Source organism: Lontra canadensis, unplaced genomic scaffold, assembly GCF_010015895.1.
Source record: "Lontra canadensis isolate GAN:19392208 unplaced genomic scaffold, GSC_riverotter_1.0 scaffold145, whole genome shotgun sequence".
Taxonomy (NCBI): domain Eukaryota; kingdom Metazoa; phylum Chordata; class Mammalia; order Carnivora; family Mustelidae; genus Lontra; species Lontra canadensis.
Window position 1 is genome coordinate 860,137 of NW_022631139.1, and position 17,352 is coordinate 877,488.

Consider the following 17,352-nt stretch of genomic DNA (forward strand, 5'->3'; position numbering starts at 1 on the left):
ATAACCTGACACCAGGAGTGGCATCCCATCCCTTTTACCATCCTCTGTTCAGTAGTAGAAACAAGTAAATAAATCTCGGCCTTGCTAAAGCAAAGGCATTATACAAACCTGTGGATATTAGGAATCACAGATCATCAGGAACTATCTCAGAGTTTGCCTAAAATGTGAGATAGGAAGAAAAAAATAAAAGAGAGAGTTCTTAAATCAGGAGACTGCATGATGGTGACTAAATGAAATAATGTATCTAAAATCCTAAGCACGATGTTGAGAAGTATTCAGCAGATTCCTTTCCCTCACATACTGACTCAAGACCTATAGCTAGAAGGGGCTTCACTCCACAAAGTCATAAAAGCTGAATCAATTTGTGCAGTGACAGAATTTTATAAAATTTATAAAATTTCTAGTAATGGAGGTGAGTTAATCACTTAGAAACATAATATTCTTCATGTTCAGAGTTATAAAAGTTAGACCTCAGTCCTCTCTATTTGAAGAAGACAAATGTGACCTGGTACTAGGCTGTTTCTCTCTAATCAGCAAGATGTTTGAGTATAGAGACTTGTAGGCCTCAGGTCAATAATGCAGTTTTAACATAGGCTAGGCCCTGGTGGCATTTTGTTCTAAAGCATCCAGGTGCTGTTTGTATTATTAAGCACACGTCAGTCCATTAAAACACATTTATGACTGAGAGAGGCTGGTAAAAGCTGCCACATTACCCAGCTGCAGGAAGGGGAAAAAAATCATCTGTTATTTCAGACCTGTCTCTCAAAAAATGAAACAAGTAAAAGGAAGTTTTAAAAATGTGCTGACTGAATTCCTGAAGTCTATCTCAGAAAACTCTTGCTTTATTCTTTCCCCAATAATAATTTTTGAATTTTGGAAAATTCGGACCTCTCTCATTTTTTTTCTTTGAAATGGAGCTACGATTTGTGTCTGCTGAAATTTTTCTACCTGGGGAGGGCAGGGGAGACAAATAAAACAACAACAAGCCAACAGAAAGTCAAACACAGAAAGTTTTCTTGTTCCTTACATTTCTGAGGAAGCTTGTTTTCAAAGTATTTGAGATCATTGTGGCTTTCTAAGGAATGACAGCCCCAAATGAGAAAGTAGGATGTAATGGACATTGTCCTGTTGATGTTTGAGGCCCAGTGGGGCTACTCTTGACACATGGCACATCACAGAACATAGGCAGTATAGCACATTTTGTTAGTGGGACAGGGATTCCAGATATTTAAAGATTAATTCAGGTGTTTCTAACATCTTGGGTCTAAAAGAGAAAGTAACCCCCATGAAAATGGAAGTGCAGGGATGCCTAGCACATCCATTCCTGTTTCCAGAGCTTCATACAGAGTGCATGACTTTTTGCTTTGGAGGTCAACAGAAGTGCAAACTAGATGCATCCTCAAAGTAGAAAGCATCTGAATTCAGTTCTTCTAGGAGATGACGTTTCCAGAAGATGAAAGACAACAATATAATGCTTCCCATATATATATATATACTTTTTGTTTTTATTATCTCCTTTCTTGAAAGTCTTATACATGTGGAGATGAAGAAAAGTTGAGAACATCTTTTCACTGTAACTGACAAGAGAGTAGAATCGCCAATCATTGTGGATCTCTCACAGGTCCACAGGTCAGGCATTGTGTCGGGGCCTCATGGTTATTATTTTACCAACATGCACTGGGTGCATGTTTCATCCCAGGATGAAACTGGGAACCGAAAAATTAAGTTAAAGTGACCAGGATGGTATTCAACCTCTGGTCTTTCTTTTGGATTCCCAAGTTCATGGTCTTTATACTGGAACTTAATGCCATCCACATTCATATTTTATATTATAATTCAAATGTGAGGAAACTTTAGAAAAATGGTTTATAGATATATGTTCAAAAAGCTATTAAAGTAAATAGCTATCTAGTATCTAAGTTAATTCTTCCTAGAACATTTTATTTGGTGGCTCCATTGAGAGATTCTTGGGTTATGTGAGATTTACACAAGATGGTGAGTCCATTGTCTTTAAGACCTCTTATATATTTTAGCTGAGTTTGCCTGAATATTATAAAATAAATAACCCATATCTACATCACACACACACACACACACACACACACACACACACCAGTATTCATTAAGTATACATTAAGTATACAAGACATAAAGTTCAGTGCCAATTCCTTAGTAAGATTATCATTTAAGGACTACGGGTATTAAGCAACATGAAGTACTACTGAGTATCTATCTGCTTCCAAAAATTTTGCCTTGTATTATGCAGCCTTTCCCATTCTGATCACTGCATGCTCCAAACCCCACATGGAAATCATGGAGCTGCCCTGGGAGAGAGAATACCTTCAAGGTGTCCTTCTGCACAGCGAGACTTTCCATTTCTCTTTTCAGGAATCAGAAAAGATCTATAGGCAAATCTTAAATACATGAACAAACACCTGGGCTTTCTACTTTATGCATATCAAGCTCTCAGTTCTTTACTACATTTCATGAGGTGCCATGTGTCACAGGGACTAGTCCATCTCTCACATCCACACCTGTTCATTGAGCAGTACATACTCTGTTCTATTTTTTAATGTCAGAAATGGGTGCCATTCTAAAGACTTTTAGAGAGCTGTTGAGAGTGGAGATTGATATTGTCCAAACTCATCTGAATTACTAAGAAAACAGGGAACTGTATAAAGGTAAAGAATACCACCTGCTCTGTTTCTTTGGAGAATCAGGGAGGAATGTTTTGAATTTTGTGTGAAACATTAAAGAATTGAGAGAAAAAGCTGGCATCACTATAATTACTTTAAATGTGATGTGAAACTTTTATGTTATTTTTATTTTTCTGATGGGAGGATGTCAGGAATGAAAATGGAAGAGGTCTGGGGGCTTTAGTCATTGAAGTTTGAAATCTGCTTTTGCTACTGTGACATTTCTCAAAGTGTTAACTCCCCACTGAAAAGTGAGCCTGGGCAAAGAGCCTGAACTCAGGCTTTGGCATTCTGGGCTGTGGCTTACATAAATGAGGAATGTGAGTAACTCTTGTTCTGTTAGACCTCATTGTCTTATTCTGCTAAAGGAGAGACTTGGTGTAAAATTACTAAAATCCCTTCTAGTCCTTTATATGAGTTCCTGAAGAACAGCTGAGGTCAATCCTTTTCCTCATTGTCTTCAAGGAAATCATCAACCCAAGAGTCTTCTTTTGAAAATATGGTAAATGGCTTTCATTGAGGGTATGCAGGGCCATGTCCCCTGTCAGAGATCATGTTTCTCTACTCCCCAAATTGTGGTATATTTTGTGAAGTAAGAAAGCTGAGCTTTGGGGAACCTGGGTACCTGGGTACCTGGTTAAACGTCTGCCTTCAGCTCAGGTCATGATCCCAGAGTCCTGGGATCGAGCTCCATGTTGGTCTCCCTGCTCAGCTTCTCCCTCTACTGTCCACTTGTGCTCACTCTCAGTATTTCTGTCTCTCTCTCTCTCAAATAAATAAATGAAATCTTAAAAGGAATACAAACAAACAAACAAAAAAAAACCACAAAAAACTGAACTTAGCCTTTGTCATACAATGATTTTGTGAATGAGACTTGGATGTTTCAGAAAGGTCATGCATTTGACTCTCAGTGACATGTATAGTTAGGAGCTAAAGATCCCAATATGAGAAGTTGTTTTGGGGGGAACTTTCTTTAAATGGAACTAGAAGAAAGAGAGAGAGAGAGAGCGTGAGTGTGTGTGTGTGTGTGTGTGTGTGTGTCTTGGTAAGGGGGTGATCAGAATGCATAGATTCTTCAAACTATGTTAAGGGTGGAGCTATTTTAGGTAGAGAGGAAGCAAGACACAGACATGACAAGTATCTTTGAGTATGGAATAGACTTTCTTATAGTTGAAGGTTTTTTACATGTTTACATCACCGCAATAAGTAGAACAAGCACCAGTAAAGTAAAATGGCATAAGGACCAGTTTTGATATTCCATTAGAGGACTAATCTATCCAGAGCTTTCCCTGGTATCACTAGAGGCATCAAACTCAGAGTAGTGTTTTCAGGATTAAGGCATGATTGGAACCTGGGAGATGGAAGAAGTCTCCAAGCTGAGAGATGTCAACCTAACAGCTGGGCACCACTGAATGACTATTAGTTGGGAAGATGGAATCTAAAAACCAGTCCACAGGCACAGAAGAGAATTCTTGGGCAAGAGGAGGCATAACTAGCAAAGAACCAGAAATCTACCAGACACCATTGAAATATTTTCAGTTAAGGCCAAGAGTTTGTTGAAGAGGCGCTCCCAGCTTACCCAATTTAATTCCTAGATACAGGCAACTGTGTTCATAGTATTTCCCTCAACCACCTTACAACTTTTGGTATTTCTATATACTGGCTTGAATAGGAAGAATTCTAGTAAGGGCATTCCAGAAGTACCAATTAAGCAATCTATTCTAATCAGCTATCCACTATACATACTTAGGAGACTTCTGTGCCTGAAGATAAGATGAAATTCTAGTGGTATAACCTTAGGTCAGCAGCCTTGATGGATGTTTATTTGATTATTATTTAACACTGACTACTTAAATAAGTCCTACAACTATGGTCAACACCATCCCACTTGTCTTTCAGAATGTATCTCAATTGATATTTTCTCAAGAAACCTTCCCAAGCCCAGCCAGATGCCCCATCACCCAGCCTTCTAAATCTTCTCCTATGTAGCATTTGCCCTAAGGATATGTGTATGTGTGTGCATTAGTTTGCTGAGACTACTGAATGGAAACAGTACAGACTAGTGACTTAGGAATTTCTTTTCGTATAGTTCATGAGGCCTAATATTCTTGTAAGGACACCAGTCATATTGGATATGGGTCTATTCATATAACCTCATTTTACCTCTATTATCTTTTTAAAGGTCCTTATCTCCAAATACAGAAAATACAGACTCATTCTCAGGTACTGAAAGTAAGGACCTCAGCCTATGAATTCTAAGGAGCACCATTCAGCCTGTAACAATGTATATTAATCATGTGTCTATTAATTGGTTGTTCATTGTTGTCCTGACCACTACAGTGTAAAGTTTCATGGGAACAAGAACACTGACTTGCTCATCACTATTTGCCCAAGGCCTATTATAGCACATTCCTGATACACAGATTTTTTTATAACTATGTGCCCAATATATAAGCAACAGCCTAAATGAATAAACCACTAGAGTTGACCGCCGAAATGATTCAGAAGGATGTAATTTTAACAGTGAAAGAAGAGTTAATAGTGATTTTTAAACAAACATTCATGTTACCACAATTTTATGCTGCAGAATGTGTCAAAACCAGAGATGAGCTACACTCAGGGGAAGTACTAATTAGATAAAGGCCAGTGGAACTCCCAGAGGTGGAGAGATGGCTGGGAGAGCTGCATCATGCAGGATAGAAGTGCTCACCCTGATTAATACTTGTGGCCAGATGGTTTTAGGCTACAGCCCTGCAATTAACAGAGCTGCTCCCCAAATATTGCCCTTTTTCATTTAAGCCATTTGTATCTAGCCACCATCTGCACATCAAGTAAACGTGATAACTTTGTGAACTTCCTCCTCTGCTTCAATTAAGTTGTCATTAATGCCTCTGTATTTCAGCTAAGATAATGTTGATGAGAAAATCCCATTAGCAAGGACAAATACATAAAGAGCCACAGGGCTATGACTGTCACAACAAGCTGTCTGCTGAGCACAGAATTCAAGTTTCAGAAGACAGAAATGTGATGAGACATTCCATTTTATGGGAAACTGAGAAATGCAATTGCCTGAGCTTTGAGATATCTTGTAGAGGTTGGGAATGTTTACCAAAACAGTGATCTCTTGGGCACCTACAGCTTTTTCAAGTCCTAGTAATAGCAGTGGGGTCATTTCATTTCTTAACTTACTCTTCCTTCTTCACCACTCATTCAAAAGAGGAACTGAGGGAGCTAGATTTTTATTGCTACATCAGAACACTCAAATAGTCAAACCTGATCTCACTTCCTTTGCTCTTTCCTATTTTCTGCTTTGGTAATTCTCTCATAGAATTCACTTTGCTGACACTCAATTTAGGAAGATTTTGAGGTATCAACTCTCTGCTGGCATTATACTCAGACTTGAGGATGGAGGTATTGTCCACCTGGAGCTCATAGGCACAGTTGGAAGGGATGGTCTTGAGGCATTTGTAATGCAAGATGACCCATGCTCAGGTTAGTAGGGGAGCATTGAAGAGAGGAACTTGGATGTGTGAGAAAAGAAAGGCTTTCTAGGGACAGGGGCAACACAGCTTGGTTTTGAAGAATAAATAGATTCTGGCCAATAGAGAGGGAAGGAAAGTATGTGCCAATCAGAGGAGAGAAGTAGGAGATTGAGAAGTATAAGAACCCACAGTTGACTCAGGATAACTGGGTCACAGGGCAAAGAGAACAGACAGAATATAAAGCAGCATTCTGGCAGGGACATCAGATTTTGGGCTGTATCCTGAAGGTGATGGAGAAATACCTTTCTGGAGCTCAGCTCACTTTTTACCATGTTAATTTTTGAAGTAAGCATTCAGGCCTATATCAAGGAAACAAGGGGGTAACCATCAACAACAGTTCTATCACAATTCCTCTCTGACTCTAGTGGATGGCAAACCCTGGTGTTTTTCTTGCATACCCTGACCAAGGGTTTTCAGGATCCAGGTTACTGTGACATATGCACCGGGCTTTAACAACTAGGAAAGGTTTAACCTGTGATTTATGCGCCATGTAGCAGGGAGACCCTGCTGCTGACACTTGGCAATGGAGATTCAGCTGGTGAGATGTTCAATCAATCAATGAGCATTTGGAAAGGAAAGGATGCTGCCCTGTTGATGATGAGGTGGATACCAAAACAGAACTCGGACTCTGACCTCCAGAAACTTGTAATCTCATCGGGGTGATGAGACTGGCAGTGATGCATTCTTAATTAATGGTAAAAAGCAGTAAATTATATGAACTAAATGCATAGATCAGACAGCAGATGTTATAGGAATTTGGAAGGAGAAATGACTATATTGGTCTGGTAAAGGTAAACCTCCTTTGCTCATTTCTTGGTTTATTAACTGATTCACTCAATCATTCGGCACTTATTAAATGCCCTGCACTGTGCTAGATAGAGAATCTAGTGACTATGATAGAAAGTCAAAAAAATGTAGGCACCTGGGTGTCAGTTGGTTAAGTGTCTCACTCTTAATTTTGGCTCAGGTCATGATCTCAGGACCCTGAGATCGAGCCCTACGTCAGGCTCTGTGCTCAGCAGGGAGTTTGCTTGGGATTCTCTCACTCTCCCTCTGCTTCTCTTCCTGCTCTCTCTCTTAAATATATATATATATTTCCTGTTCCTACAGTTGAGGAGAAGAAGCTCTAGGAAAAATATTGGGTATTGGAGGATAGAGAGATGGGCTTGTATACTGGAGATCTGGGAGTAGAGGCAATGATTAGGTAAGTGTATTCACTTGGAGCATAATGAATGCCCTAGCCTAGCTACAGTAGGGAATTTGTGTAGGAACATTAGGAAATGGGATTGAGAGGACAGGTGGAGACTTGATTATAGCAGGCAAAGATTGTCAAGCTAAGCCTTTGGAGATTCAGTGACCCACTAGAAGGACATTTGCTGTGAGGTGCTACTTAGTTCAATCTAGCAAGCTGTCCTGGACCAGAAAGAAGTCAGAGGCTTGGAAAAGAGGGAGGCCATCATAAAAATTCTCAGCTGTAGTGATAAAGGTTAGAATAAAGCCTGGAGAGGGAATTTGGAGAAAAATGTGAATTCAGTCTACTGTATAGGGAAGGGTTAATAAAATTTCATAATTGATGGATAAACGGTATCCAAGAAAAACAGAACTCAGGATCTAAATTGTAGCATAATGGTACTAATAATTGTAATATGCTCTTTTACGACATGATTGACAGTTTAAGACTGCTTTGTTCAATTATTTATGTATTCCCCACTTTTTTCTCACAAAAATTGAAACTGCTTTTGAACTATTAAGTAAACATAGACATGACAGAATGTGGAAAAAGCAGCTGAATTGGGTTTTCTGGAAAAGATAAAGCCTAGAATCTTCCAAGTCAAGCCAGGTAATTCTATCTCCATTTTACAAATGAGGAAGCAGGTCTAGAGAAATTAAGAAATCTGTCTAAATTCCCAGAAATTTTAAGTGGCAGGGCTTTGAGCAAGGGGTACAAGGTAAATAAAGGTATCACAGAAATCTGTGACAAGTTATTTTCAGGGTCAGAAATAGAGTCTCTGGGGACTCTGCTGTGGCTTGAGCTAAATCTCTGCATGTTGACGTGTGGCTCTAACAGTTCATGCTTAGAAGTCCTGGGACAGCCCCTCTGTTTCAAGGGTTTTGTATTCAAACCATCAAGAGAGATGCTGAAATTAGACGAAATCTAAAAGGCAAATACCTGTTCAGTATTTGAGGACAAGAGAAATACAGAAAGGAAGAGGAGGTGAGAGAGAGCATCAAGGCTCTACAGCCTCCAGAATTATTGAATATGTCATTCTCAACCAATGGTGATTCCGCATCTGCCAACCCCAGCCTCCCCTCCCCCTAAACTCACCCAAGGAACTTTTGTCAGTATCTGGAGACAATGTTGGTGCTGGGAGTAGGGGGCTGTTACTGGCTCTGTTAAGTCAGGGGTGCTGCTAAACATGCTGCACAAGAGGCATAATGCATAACACCCTACCCCCAACAAAGAATTATCTGGTCCAAATGACGCAGTGCCAGTGTTGAGGGACTGACTCTATTTCAAGGAAAACCTTACTTCCATAAAAAAAAAATTAGGGTTTTGGTCTTTCAGGATATTACTTAACTGCTCTGAATCTCAGTTCCAACAAATGTGAACTCTAAGTTGCTGTGAAGTTCTCATTACAAAAAGTATTTAAAAAGGCATATTAAGGGGCTCCTGGGTGGTACAGTCGGTTAAGTGTCCAAATCTTGGTTTCAGTTCACATCATGGTCTCAGAGTCCTGAGATCAAGCCCCATGACCAGTTCCACACTCAGCAAGGAGTCTTCTTGAAATTCTCCCTCTCCCTCTGCCCCTCCCTCCCTCTTTCTTTTGCTTTCTCAAATAAATAATTAAATCTTTAAAAATTAAAAAAATAATAATAATAATAAAGAAAAGATGTATTAAATGCTCAATGAGATTACCTACCTAGAAAAATAAAGTCAAAGTAATTACAATTAGCTAGAATTCCAAGTTAGAGCTAAGCAGACATTCTAAGAAACAGAAGTTGAATGTGTTTTAATTCTTAGAAGCTAGAAGATCCACATAACACCAGGACCAAAGTTTCTACTTCGTATGGTCAAGATAGTGTATTATTTCATGCACAGGAAGTTCCCAGTACAGGGAAATCCATACAGACAGAAAGCAGACTAATGGTTGACTAAGGCAGGAGGTGAGGGGGTGAAGAGATTAGAGAGGTGATGGCTACATGTTACAGCGTTTCTTTTGGGGTTATAAAATGCTTTAAAATTAATGTTTTGATGGTTGCCTAACTCTGAATAGACTAAAAATAATTAAATTGTGCATTTTAGATAAACAAATTGCATGATATGTGGATTTTATCAGAATCAAGCTGTTCCAAAAATACAAATAATGAAACACAAAGTTGAATTCAATGTCAGAAAATAGAGTTTTGCAAAAGAATTGGCCATCAGTTCCTGGAGAATGGCAGGGCTGGCTTTGGAGGGGTCGAGAGCAGGAGCTCAGCCTGAGTCCCCCACACCACTTCTTCAATTCTGGCTTCAACTCTGTAACCCCATGAACCTGAGCAGCTCTCTTACTTTTCATTTTGTACCTATAGCATAAAGACAATAAAACTTGGCCTCCTGGACCATTGTGAGAGTTAGGAATTACACATTTAAAATGCGTGGCACATCATAAATATTCAATATCTTTAGCGTATTATTAGCTATTTTTATAATTTGCCTGTGTTTCAAAAGTTCATTTACAAGTTCAATTGCAAGAAGGGAAACTGATTTTGTTTGTTTGTTTTTTGTTTTCATGGAGAAAAACTTTTGAGTCTTGGTTCAGATCCTGAGCAAAGCACAGAGCAATTTCTTTAACTCTCTCTATAACAGATCTTTCCTAGGAGTGCCTTAGGCTGAATTCAGGGACCTGTGAGCAGCAGCTTTAACCCATGAGGGCAAGAAGTGAGAAAGAATGAAAACATTTCCTAACCTTTATCTCATCTTAGTTTGTTAGTCTTAAAAAAAAAAAAAAAATTGTTTACATTTTGTTTTTAGAAACTTTGAAAATTCCACTACTCTTTATTAAGAAAAAAAGAAAAAAACAAAAACAAAAACAAAACCCTAATCATTCCAGAGCATTCTAGTATTTTCTCTTTGTAATAATTTTTAACAAAATGGAAACCATAACTACATATACTATACAGTCTCAGTTTTTCTCTTATCGGGATATCACTTGCATTCTTGGACATGGTCATTTTAAATTACTTTATAGTTCATATTATTAAGTATACCATGTTCAATTTAGCTAACCTGGAAATATTGGTGGTTGTAAATTTTTGCTCTTAGAAATAATGGCATCATGAACTCTTTTCACTGTAAATCTTGGCTGCAGCTCTTGTATTATTTTAGGACTAATTCTTTGGATTAAAATTTATGGAAAATGAATTATACTTTTAGGAAATTTTTTTTTCATATTCGGTATTTTGCTTTCCAGAAAGAATGCACAGAATTATGTTGCCACCAACAATATATGAAATTTCCTATTTCCCTCTCTATCCACTAACTTGGTATATTGGTTTTTCTTCTTTTTCTAGGGGATGGCAAATATTATTTGACATCACTTACAGGTCAGAAAATTTGTATTTGTCATTATCTAATGATTTTTCCAAAATCAAATTCCACATATGAATTCTTAGAACTCCAAAGTCATCCTAATTACATCATTTTACCTCCAGGGGCTTTTCCCCATCAGATGTTCCTGGACTCAAAGCTACTGCTTTCCCAGTCTCTCCACTGAAAACTTCTATTCGTTCAGAACTTTTGGTCTCAGGGAGGTTTTCGGAGGAAAGCAACCCGATAAAATTGCTTTTCCCTAATTTCTGAATAATTACTAGGACTTAAACCTGTACTTTTAAAAAGAGAATTCTTAGAAACTAAACCTTGAAGAACCTCCAGAGCTGTTATTTTGTTATATATATGTAACATATATAGACATATTTATATGTAACATATTTTATATATATATATATATATATATATATATATATATATATATATTACACATATAACATATAAACAGAATGAAGTAGGAAGGAGGACCCAGACAGAAAGCAGATTTTTAGAAGGAAATATATCACTTTGCTTGCCTTGGAATCTGTTCCCAGATTCAGCACCTCTAAAACAAGCCTTGTTTTTCCCAGCTTCTTTTCTTCCTCTTCCGAAACCTCAAATGCTGCACTTGTTAACCAGGCTGCACAATGGGCTCTCTGGGGATCTCTGAAACTTCCAAGGCCTGGGGCCACCCTGAAGCCTGCCTTAATTAACCTGGTGTGGGGCCCTGGGACCTGTCTTTTCAGAAGCTCCCCAGGTGCTCCCTTTGTGTGGTCAGCACCGGGAACTACTGACCTAATAATTTTCTTCAGAAGAGTGAAGATTTCACATAGGCTCCCCCTGCAGGGATTCAGGACCATGGAGGAAAAGATCCAAAAGATCAAACCAAAAGGAATTGCAGACCAGAAAAGAGAAAAAAAAAAAAAAAAAAAAAGTGAAAGAAAGAAAAGGAAAAAGAAAACAAACAACCAAGCAAACTCTTACTAATAACAATGTGAAAGAGAGCGACATGGGTAGTGATGGAGGAAGGGGAGGGGACCCAGAGTCAGAACACAAAGGCCAGTTCTCTGGCCCTGCCACTCACAGGGCTCAGACTTCTTCCTTTAGGCCACGTCCATTTGTAAAAGGAGCAGAGGTTGTATATCTGATTAGCTGGGGTTCTCCCCATGGCCTCTGTTTCCTTCTTCTTTACTCTAGCTCTGATGCTTAGCAGAGCGCTGGGCTCTTAGGGGTTATTTTTTTACATCCTCTAAGTTGGATTAGTTAAGGACTTCTTTTCACCTCCAACAATCTATAGTTTGTCTGCAGATGCAGTCTTCTATATTATGCAAATGTATTTCAATCAGTATGCAAATAGGAGTAAAAGGAAGTAAAGACCTACAGCTGGATATGCCCCCCAAATGCCCCTGCCAGAAGTCAAATGTTCATCACCAGGAAACACCTGACAGAGCCTCTACCTCATTAGCAGAGTCCCTGTGGTTAGGACCCAAACACTGGCTTTTGGGAGGAAGTAAGGCTGCCAGGTGGAGCAGCCCTTGGGTTCACCCCAAGCAGATGTTCAAGGCTGCAGCAAAGACTGCTAGAAAGCTGGCTGGAAATGCAGGAGGGTCTCTTACATCTGGCCTATTGTGAGCAGATGGGGCACAGCTGCCTTGGTGCATCACAGCTGGGCCCCCAGCCTGGTGCTGTGCTTCTCCCTGGGCATCTTCTCCAACCATCTGAGGGCTCAGGGGCACAAGCTCTTTAGTAGCTATTCTGAGAAGCCCTGCAAACCTTGGCTCTGATTTTCAGTGCTTCCTTCCCAGCTGGTTTCTTAGGGACTGCTCCACTAGGCTCTACCAAATCTGATCTCTTTTACCTCTAGGAATAGCTCTTAATCCATCCCTTGCTCTCAATTTGCATTGCTGCTACTTTGGCTGAGACTCCCATCATTCTGTATCCTGGGACCAGTGCATGCAGTAGGCCCTATCAGTTCTGCTTCCAGCCTTGATTCCTCCTAGCTGTCCTCTGCCACGGGAGTCTTTTCATATGTACCTCCAGCCATGTTGTTCCCATGCTAAGGACCCCTCGTGGACTCCCATTGTTCTAAAGCAGTGATTTTCATTCCTGGCTATACATTAGAATCACCCAGGGAGCTTTTAAAAAAAATCAGATGCCTAGGGTCCCATTGCCAAGGGTTCTGATGGAATTAGCTTGACTAAAGCATTCTCCAGAATCATTTATTCAAGGAAACTGTGGAAAGCCATTCCTTGGCTTGGCATTGCAAGCCCCTGGGTGATTGGATTCATCCTCAGTTACCTTCCTATTGCCCTCTCCTGCTTCTCAGTCCAGACCTGTGCTTTTTTGTAGTTTCTCTGTCTCCTGAACTCTTGCTCTATGAGTAGAGAGCTCTTGTGCATTTTAGAAACTCCCTGAACCATCTCTGCTTTGAAGCATTTTTAGGATCCTCACATGCCATTACTTAGGTTTTCTTTCTTCTCTTCTCCCATATTACTGCACCAACCAAAACAGCAAGTGTTGTTCTTTGCTTGCTTCTCTGTTTATCCCACTACCCTGGACTCAAAGGACAGTGTTTTAACCCATGTTGCATACATCTCTTCCATTTAATGAGAGATTATAGGCACAATGTGATGTCTTCACACTTCCAGAAGGGAGGGACCACTTCGCAGTTGCTGTTCTGTCCGTTTGTTTTAGCTAATATTGTCTACTTACGATGTGGCATGAACTGTTCTACATGTACCACTGTATTAACTACTGTATAATTCTCACAATGGTGAGTAAGTCCAATCATTTCCTCCTTTTGCAGGGAAGAAAACTGAAGCAATAGGAGTAGAAACGCCGCTCAACACACAGCAGGGCACAACAGATGTCTATTGAGTGAAAACATGTGTGGCAACATGATTTTGTCACAGACACATCTTTGGGACTGGATTGGTGATTAAGACTCTGTTTCCTTCAGCACGCACCTGATGTGAACAGTCTTAATAGATGATACACTTTGTAAAAGGAAACAGTCCCTATCTTTATGACTAATTCCCAAATCAGTTGTCTCAATCAAATAGTCCATCAGGGAAGTATGCACCAAAGACATCTGGGGCATGAGAACAAGGAGGATTAACTTGTAGTAAACACCTACTATGGGGTGCCTGAGTGGCTCAGTCTGTTAAGCATCCACTCTTGACTTGGGCTCAGTCATGATCTTGAGGTTGTGGGATCAGAACCATGCATCAGGCTCTGTGCTAAGTGAGTAGTCCGCTTCAGATTCTTTCTCCCTCCCCCTCTGTCCCTCTATGCTCTCTTTCAAAAAAATAAATAAATAAATAAATAAAAATAAATAAAATCTTAACAACAACAACAAAACCCACCTACTATGCCTGCAACTGTCCTAGAAACTTCCCTGCCTGATCTCAATTGATCCTTTTACAATGACACAAAGTGGGAATTATGATCTTTGCAGATGATAAAGCCAGAGTTCAGGGAAGGCAGGTAACTCAGCCAGTGTCACAGCCAGTTGAGGAAAAACGTTGGGAATGAACTGGTCTGTTACTTCTCTCAGATGGGAGGCTGCCTCTGCCTGGCACAAGAGTTTAGTATTCTTCATCTATTTTTGCCTTTAAAAACAGTTTATTTTTTCCTAAAAAAAAAGGCAGATAAGGCACTTGTGGAAAACTGTGAGAAAACTGAAGTCACCTATAACCCCACCACGCAGAGATGAAATCACCATGGACGTTGGAATTTTTTTTTTCCTTTCAACATTTTACTCTGCATTTATATAGCAAGAGATCTGTTCACATGGCCCCGCCTGTTGTTGTAGTATACAGAAAAATTTGTGTTTTCCCTTTTGTTCTGAAACCAAATGTATCAGATGCAGCTCAGCCACTTTAGAAATAATAGAATTAGAGCAGTAAACAGAGGAAGAAAGGTGAAGTGTGTGGAAACGCGGGGTTTGTAGTTTAAGTACAGGGACACAAGGGGTGCTTGCTGAGACACACAGGGAGCACAGCAGGGGAGGAGCGTGAGCCCCCCTTGCTCCAGACCGCCCTACTCAATCAACCCCATGCCGGCCTTTCCTGTTTCTTTTGCAGGAAGCAGCTTGAACGATGGCTTGTGGCATTCCGTTAGCATCAACGCCAGAAGGGACCGCATCACTCTCTCTCTGGATAATGACGCAGCATCCCCAGCCCAAGACACCACCCGTGTGCAGATTTATTCTGGAAATAGCTACTACTTTGGAGGTAAATTCCCCAGGTTTTGAAAGTAAAGGAGGGAGGGAGAATGCAGTGAACAATTATTTTGCCCTGATTATTATTATTTTTTTTTTTTTGCCAATTAGACCATTCACACACACACACACACACACACATACGGGTACCCACTCCCAAGCATGAAATAATGAGAAGCAAACTCTCTGACAGCTGTGCAAATATAAACTATCTAGGTCAGGACAGAGGAAGAAAAAAAAAAAAAAACAAACTTTAGCTATAAGAGCCGGTGTTATATAACATGTCCAAAGGAGGTTTTTGTAGCTGTGCCAAGCTCTGTGATCACATTGGTAAGGAGAAAGTCAGCTGAAAACTTGGAGAATATGTACCAACAGTCAGCAATACGTGCAAAAGGAAAAATCCAGGCAGAAAGGCACAACCAGCAAGTTCAGCTGTCTAGGCTATTCCTCTGCCACTTTACTGTCTGAATCCCCATCTGTTCCTTCCTTCCTGACATCCCTGGATGCCATGTCCATGAAGTGGGGCTCTACAAATGGGAAAGGTCTAGAAGGCCCATGAACCTGTAGCTTCACATTTTGCTGACGGTACAAATCCAGCTCTCTCCGTTGCAAGGTGGATCCTAGTGACCTTCCCAATGAAACACAGGGCAAACTGGAAAGGATGAAAAACATATAAGTAGGAATTTACTGCATTTTTATGGGTGCATGTGCATTTGTATTTAGTTTTTTTGAAGGCATTTCTTTCATGAAGAATATTAGTATCTAATTTCCTAGTCACCTGTTTGCATTAGAGAAACAGTCCCTGAGCGTAATCTCAGTCGCTGTCTGACCTTGAGAGAGACACTGATGGCCCCTGAACTTCTTTACCGAGGACATGGGGAGCAGAGCCAAATTGCTGGAAGACTGGAGTAAGGGCAGGGTGTGCGTGTATAGCACAGTGCTCCCAACGCGGCAAGGGATGGACAAACTGGCATTGACTTTTGCAAATATGGGCATGGCTGGACCTGTTCTCAGGTTGCTAATTCTTTTTCTGTTAGGAAATGGAAGGGAAGTATTGTGTAAAATTATAAAGTACAGTCTCTCAAATAGAATTTACAAATCACTTCTCTCATGTCGCACACGTGGGTAAGCCTTGAAATACAAATGGGCATTGCACAGATGTAACAAACGCATCTGGACATCCTGGAAGAAATGAAGCGTAGAGCAATACTTTTGTGGTTTGATTTTAAGACACCCCAGGAAGGTCCTCTGTCCTCTATTCTAAATCTTCTTCATATATGCAAGGACAACGGATTCCTCCAAGAAGGGAGAACTTCCATTCGCTGTACATGGTTTATGGGTCTTACCTCATTTAATTCATGGGGTAACTTTGTGAGGTAGGCAATTTTAGCCCCATTTCACAGATAATAAGACTGGGGTTTGTTGAGATGAAATCATTCGTGCAAATATTAGAACTCACCCCTAAGTCTGTGGTCTCCACAAACCACTAGTTTGGGACAGCAAGAGGATGCTAGAGAATGTAACAAAAAGGCTACCAAAGAAGGGCTCTTGGGCGCCCCACAGATACATTTTACAGACTGCATCATTTTTGCATCACATTCAATGTTTCCCTAACAAAGAGAGAGAAGCATTCTTGTACTTATTTCTGGGGAAAACAGTGTTCAATAATGATGGCATCTGAAATGTCTCAAAGGGAAAATGTTTGCCTTCCCCAAGTTTAGAGGGCACTGGGTTTAGAAGGGGAAGGTTTATCTGTGATTTAAACAGTATTTAAAGAAGCTCCCCACACGTAGACTGTAAACTTAAGAAAGGTGAAAAATGAGTTTGAGTAATAATAGTCAGCTTACATAAATTCTCTCTACAGCTTCAATTTAGAACTTGTAGCATCTCTCTTCACTTTATAGTGTGCCTGTAAGCTGTTAGCCAGCTGCTGGGCTTCTGCCCAACAGTGACTGTCTATTAGAAATGGCTGAAATAATTCCCAATTATTTATGGGTTATTGCCATGTTTTCAAGCTTACATTCCCATATGCTCTGAACCTATTAAAACCATCAGGATGGAGTTTATAAAGAGCACAAGCACTCATATATCTACGTTACTCTGTACCTGTCTTAATGAGAAGCAGATATGCCCTAGTTGCTAGCTATGTTAAATCAGTGTAATGGATTTTTTTTTTTTTAAGAACACTCTTTAAAAAGGTACAGTGTTAACCTTTCACGTGTGCTATTACAGCCCTATAACTATGTGCATTTAAACCCTTGGTTCCTTTGGTGTCGGGATTTGCTTTGCACAACTCTTCAAAATTCCAGTTACGTTCCTATG

At 40.0% G+C, this 17,352-nt stretch overlaps 1 protein-coding gene across 3 annotated transcripts in view; it reads left to right on the top strand.

The window, feature by feature from the left end:
* The window catches only part of CNTNAP5 (contactin associated protein family member 5), an 809,884-nt gene that overhangs the window by 428,297 nt on the left and 364,235 nt on the right, over positions 1–17,352 (top strand). For all 3 annotated transcript variants that reach the window (XM_032843937.1, XM_032843939.1, XM_032843938.1), the window contains exon 9: positions 14,894–15,043. In XM_032843937.1, the coding sequence (XP_032699828.1) occupies positions 14,894–15,043 (150 nt within the window). The remainder of the gene's footprint in view (positions 1–14,893; positions 15,044–17,352) is intronic.